The 6,721-nt window shown below is 35.9% G+C and overlaps 1 protein-coding gene across 3 annotated transcripts in view; it reads left to right on the top strand.

The window, feature by feature from the left end:
• The window catches only part of CACNA1I (calcium voltage-gated channel subunit alpha1 I), a 173,384-nt gene that overhangs the window by 134,921 nt on the left and 31,742 nt on the right, over window positions 1-6,721 (top strand). For all 3 annotated transcript variants that reach the window (XM_087723205.1, XM_087723207.1, XM_087723206.1), the window contains exons 22-23: window positions 484-573; window positions 6,696-6,721. The exon at window positions 6,696-6,721 is cut by the window's right edge and continues 167 nt beyond it. In XM_087723205.1, the coding sequence (XP_087579331.1) occupies window positions 484-573; window positions 6,696-6,721 (116 nt within the window). The remainder of the gene's footprint in view (window positions 1-483; window positions 574-6,695) is intronic.

Consider the following 6,721-nt stretch of genomic DNA (forward strand, 5'->3'; position numbering starts at 1 on the left):
TTTGCCATTTAATTTATCTTATATGTATTCTGTTTAATTATTTATACTACACTACATTCAGAAACCTGCTAGCAATTTTCAAATGTAAAAAAAAAATGAGTCAGGTGTGGGGGAAACAGCTATATAGGAATATCAGGGTAGGACGTTGAGAGTTGATGGTTTAGGCAAGATATTAAGAAACACCTTTTTCGGGAAAAGAATTGCTGAGGAATGGACATGTTTGCTCAGGAAAACTGCTAAGTTTTAGGATATAGGGACCTTTAAAAGAATAAACTCTGGGGTTTTTTATATGGGATGCTTTATATTTCTGATTCATTTATTCCCTGTTTATATACACAATAAATTAACAGAATTCATTAGCATCTTTATATGTTTTCTTAATGGATACGCTGTGTGGTGGAGTTGGTGAAGAAACTGTACAGAGTACTGTAATTTTTATCTTTTAAAAAGCATAAAACTATGTGACAATCTCATATATTTCAGGCTTTGATGTCACTCTTTGTTCTGGCTTCCAAAGATGGCTGGGTTAATATTATGTACAATGGATTGGATGCTGTGGCTGTGGATCAACAGGTAAAGAAGATACCTCACACCTTCATCTTCCAGATTTGTTCTGAATTGTTAGGCAGACTGGATGGCCTGCCATGTCATGCCATGCCATACCATACCATACCATACCATACCATACCATACCATACCATACCATACCATACCATACCATACCATACCATACCATACCATACCATATCATACCGTAATGATTCAGAGTCAGAGAACACACACATATATGTACTGTATGTTGGTCCTTCCCCTTCTCCCATTTGGGCATAACTTTTCTAATTTGTTGTGAATACCACTGTTGTACCAGAAGCAGATTATCTTTCAGGTAACTAACAAGGATAAAATGTCAAATGCTTCCCCCCCCCCTTTATTTGTTTGATAAAAATGTGAGGTGACCATTGTCTTCTTTACCTCCTAGTGGTCTTACGGTTGTGACATACAGTATGTTTTGGAAGCTCATGATATGATCTTCTGATTTCTACCCTCTGGCAGTGGTTTCCATCCTAAAAAAGTTCTCATGGCTGACAGCTACAATCTAATGCTTTTCCTGTTCAGTTTAATAACAGGAGAGCACTTTCTAAAACAGATGGTGGCTGCATAGGACCAGACAGTCTTGATGATATATTACACCCACACTGTGATCTCTGTTCTTTTCACAAAGCAACATGGTTTTATTTCTGACAGGCCTTTTGAAAGAACTATTTACTAGTCCAGCCTCCCAATAGTTACAAGGATGTTTATTTACATTTATAAATAAACAAATGTTTATTTACATAGGGGAATATACAAATATGAAGACACTGGAAAAACTGCATGTTTGTTGAAATAAAAGTTTCTCTGTAGATTTAAAGACTTTCCAATCCGAGAGTTAATTTGTTTCATATTAATTTGTTTAATGATATACGATAACTTTTTTTAGAGGGAAGATGTTTAGACATGTTACTATTAGATGGGTGCAGAGCTGGTTGAACAATTGTAACTGATTGTTATATTTCCAGCTCCTGATCAGTCTGGGAGGAAACATTGGGACCCATTCAGTTCTGTATGAGCTGGCTGAGAGTTTAGAAAATACAGTAGTCAGATGTGCAGATGACACGTGGATGTAGGAGATACAAAGGACAGAGGATAGCGTTGGAACAGTGGGCAGAAACCAGCAAAAAAGAACAGGGTCCTTAATTTGGGTAGGAAAAATCAAAGGCCACAGGAAGTGGTTTTGGTGAATCACAAGCTGAACATGAGCTAATAGTGTGATGTAGATTCCCAAACAAATAGTTTTAATGATTATATTATTATAATTATACTATGTCTGTGTTGATAATATTACTATTGGCAAGTCTGATCATTTTGATAGTTATTTCTTTCTTATACTATCCTGTATGTATTGTATGTTATATTATGTCATTTTGAATCATATGATTGAAAAGGCGTAGATGCATTTGTAAGAGATAAATGAAGAACATTACCTCAGGCTACATGCAATAACAGGTGGTCCTCATTTGATGACTACTTGTTCAGCAACTGTTTCAACTTGCAAAGGTGCTCAATGAGTGATACTTATGACTGGTCTTTCAATTTATGGCCATGACAGCATCACTATCACCATCATGTGAGCATGATGAAGACACTTAAATGTTGGCCAAGATTTCTGACTCTCGCAGCATCCCATGGTCACATAATTGAGTCTTTTCTCACCAGCTTCCCACAAACAAAGTCAATGGGGAAGTCAGGAAGGTCTGGAGGTCACAATCATATGAAGTCATTAACTTAATGATGATAACCAAGGACTGCCTTTCCTGAATCACATCTATCCATCCCATCAGGTCTGGCAGAAACAGCATATAATGGGGCCTATCCACAAAGGAATGTCATCTTTCAGGACCCAGGAGATGGACTTTTTCTGCCACCTCCTGGGTCCTGTCAGATGCTGCCTGCCCTTTGGAACACACACATACAACACCACCACCACCCGAGATAAGATTGACCTTGACTTTGGCTTTCTGGAAGAGCCTGAAGACCTGGTCTACTTTCTGGTCTAGGGATCTGGTGACATTGATGGAGAGCCTGCTAAGTGCTGTAGTTATATGGTTAGGAAAATAAATGGTGCTTTCCTGCAGATTTATTTTTTTTGGCAGTTTTAGTTGTTTTTTATCGTTTGTTGTGTTTTAATGGTTTTTGTGTTTATACCTTATGGTTATCTTTTGTGCTTTTAAAAAATATTTTTAACATTGTAATCTCCCTGAAATAAGAGACATGAGATATAAAGCTTTGTAAATGTAACCACCAAATGAACAATAACTTTTTAGAACTCCATCCAGCTTTGCTACACCAAGTCAACAATATAGAAATATACTCTTTTATATTGTAAGCAAACTCCTTGTAAAAGAGATTAGGAATATTCTTCAAAAAGTTCATAGATTTGCAAAACCAATCTGATAATTTTAAAAATCTATTTAAAATGGGAGGGGTTATAGAATGAGAAAAGTAAATATAGTTGCTTGTATTGCAATCAACTACTCATTTACTTAATCCTTTGTGTTTTCCTCTCACTTCCCCATTCTCCTATTTCCCATTCTCCCCAACCATGATTATTTATTCCTTTCCATTATCTGCTTGCATCACTTGGCCATGTATATCATTTCTGCTTGCTGACAATTGCATCAAGGGAACAATCAGTTTTTATTAGATCCAGGATTGATTGGTTCTTACTGTCATCTGTGGCGCTCTTAGTAACTGTCTCCAGATCCATTATCTGAAAGCATCTGTATTTTTTCCTCTTGCTTTTTCTCCATGTCCAGAAATATCCTTGAACTTGTAATAATTTGTCATTGCCTTCCTTCCTAGAGTGAAATCCTTTTTATTTCTCCAGCATCCTGTCCGGCATTATTGTTAATATTCCATATTCTCATTATCTACAAAATTAAAAGCCTTGCTAAGTTAATAAGACAGAGACAAAGCCTATATTCACTATTATCTATCTTAGGCTCTGTATTTAACCTTGTATCCTTTTGCCTTTTCTGAAACATATCTCTATTTTCCTTTTTTTTTTTTTTCTATGTTTCGCTGTATTCTTCTACGTAAATTATTAAACATAAATAGGCTTCTCTGAGGGATTAGTTCATTCAATAATCTGTTCAGTCTTTTAAATTTCTCTTGCTTGGTATGTATTTTTCAATATGCAAACTCTGTAGCCTTTCTAGTCTATATAGGCCATACAGCATATCTTGCTGTAGAGTTGTAAACATTTTAATTAACTCTTCTTCAGACAGGAGTATTCAGTGGATGTTTTTTCTCTGTCTGGAGTTCTCCTGATTGGGGTGGTTTTGTTACCTCATGTATCTTACTTTTTGGCATAGACGATTTCTGAAATATTCTCCCTTTGTAGATGTTCGGCCACCTATACTATAATCTAATTGTAAAGAATTTCCGTATAGTCTGTTCATTTTTCTTTACTATCTCTCCAATGTTCTCTTCTGTGATTACCTTGACTATTCTTATTTTAGTACATTTTCCTCTGATCTTCTTAAAATAATTTTCCTCTTTTGATTGACAGTTTCTTTCTAGATACTGAAAATTATGTTCAGTTGTTTACAATATTTTTGTTGCTTCCATCTTTTATTACAGGTGATTGCTTGGCAAGTCCCCGAAGTTTTCTTGGCAAGATTTGAAAAGTATTTTGCTATTGCCTACTTTCTAGGGCTGAGGGAATGTGACTGGCCCAATGTTATCTGCCTGGCTTTGTGCCCAAGGCTAGTCTAAACTGAGTCTTCTAATTCCTTCTTCAAATAGCCTAGTGCTGCACTGAGCTCGGTCTGACTGCACTGAACTGACTCAATATTCCAATATCTTATTCTTTTTCCCTTTGAAAATTGGAAAAAATTCAGGAATTATTTCCACTACTGTTTCCAATATATTTCTTATCTCTTTCTAGAAAGATAACAATTTGTTCTTAGATTCACTTTCAAATAATTTAGCATGCTGAATCTGATCTTTATATTGATCCTGTGTTCTGAGTGTATGTCCTTCTGATCAATTTTTGCTGGCAGTCTATTCCCTTTCTAACTTCAATTTATATATTTTATACTGTAAATTCACAATCTGTATCTGGAAAAGTCCTATTGATTGGATTGTGTTTCTCCATCTTACATTTTCTATTGATTTCAGTTGACTTGACTCCAGTATTGTCCATCTAGTAATGTCCATGCATAAAGTCTGTGATTATGTTACTTGAAGCATTTGTTAGCAATAAACAAAGAATAATCTTCACAAAATTCAATTTAGCTATCTGCTTAATATTTTATTTTCCAAGTCAATTTTTTTCTCTTAATTCCAGATTGTTTTTTGTTTCTCCAACTTTACATTCCAAGGAACTATTAATAATAACCTAGTTTTCCTTGTGCTGCATTCCGCCACCCCCACTTTCCCTGTTCTCTACCCGCCCATCTTTTATTCTCATATCTCTGTATTCTCATTGTTTTCTTTGTCATTGTTCATTCTATTGTTCCATTATTTTGCTACTGTTCTGTTTATACTTCTTTTCATTTTTCTGTTTTAATTGTTATATGCTGCTTAGAATAGCCCCACAGTGAGGTAGGTGGCAAATACATGTAATAAATAAATAAATTGCAGTTTGCTATAGATTTCCTCAGTGTCATTTGGCTATAACAAAGCACATACCTACCGTGTCTCCCTGAAAATAAGAGTGGGCCTTATATTAGTTTTTGCTCCAAAAGATGCATCAGGGTTTATTTTCTGGTTAGGTCTTCTTTTGGAGGAAATATGGTACTGAATGCATCCATCTGGCTGACAATCTTACTGGGGCTTATTTGGGGGGTAGGGCTTATATTACGAACACCCTGAAAAATCATGCTAGGACTTATTTTCCAGTTAGGTTTTATTTTCAGGAAAATACAGTGCTAAATGCATCCATCTAGCTGACAATCTTAACTGGGGCTTATTTTGGGGATAAGGTTTATATTATGAGCACTCTGAAAAATCATGCTAGGACTTATTTTCTGGTTAGGTCTTATTTTTTGAAAAACAGGGTAGAATGTCTTCCTTTTTCTTTCTCTGAATAATATATTCTGTAATCATATGACATACAGTGATCTATTCAAACTGCCTACATTCATTTATTCCTAAAATATCATGCTTGGTATACTATCCCTACTCCTACAATGTGGTTTCACATTGTCCTTGATTTGTGCATTCCACATTTCTTGTTCTAACTATGTACAGGCAGTCCTCTCTTACCAGTGATAATTGGAATTGGGGACTCCTTTGCTAAATGACACAGTCATAAGGTGCAACATCATGTGACTTATGATGGCAATTCTAGCAGTTTCAGTTGCCATTGTTAGGCAAATCCTGAGTAGTTGCAGAATCCCACAGTGTCTTTTGCAACCTCCTGTCAGCTGCCCATTGTCTTTACTTGTCAGAAGCCAGCAGTGATGGCTGAAAATGGAGATCGTGTGTCTGTGGGACACTGCAACATTATAAATGACAGCCAGTCTCCAATCACCAAGTTGTGATGACATGACCACAGGGACACTGCAATGGCCACAGGTATAAGGAACCGTCATAAGTAGAGTCTCATTCAGTGCTGTCAAAATAGTCACTGAACAAGTGGATGTTAAATGAGGACTACCTTCATAAAATGGCCAACTACTTTTTCGGGACTGGCATCATCAATGGCCAGACATGCTTGCAGTTTTCATTTGGTCACATAATCATCTCCATATCACACACATGAAAGTTTAACTTTTCTCCATTATACTTAGAGAGTATTTTAATGTAAAGGTATCATCATTTGGCACTCAAATTTATATAAATAGTTTTTAGCAATAATTGCAGAAATGGCTTGCCTTTCTCCTGGTTAGATTTCATTCTCAACCACTATGACCAGCAATATCATCCAACATCTGCAGAATACCACATTGATGGAGGCTTCCATAAAATGTATCTCGGGGTTAACTGCAATTCTACAGAGATTTCAAAGAATTCCATAGACACATAACTTTTTATTTTACAGAATACTTGCTGGCAAACAACAATGCCACCACCTTGTTATAATGCTTTTTTTGAATGCCAACCTTATTAAAATCAGCTGCTTGTTTTACTTTTTATTTATATTCCAGCCAGTGACCAACAACAACCCCTGGAT

Source organism: Thamnophis sirtalis, unplaced genomic scaffold, assembly GCF_051295495.1.
Source record: "Thamnophis sirtalis isolate CommonGarterSnake01/CBP01778 unplaced genomic scaffold, rThaSir2_p1.2 scaffold_9, whole genome shotgun sequence".
In the NCBI taxonomy this organism is placed as follows: Eukaryota; Metazoa; Chordata; class Lepidosauria; order Squamata; family Natricidae; genus Thamnophis; species Thamnophis sirtalis.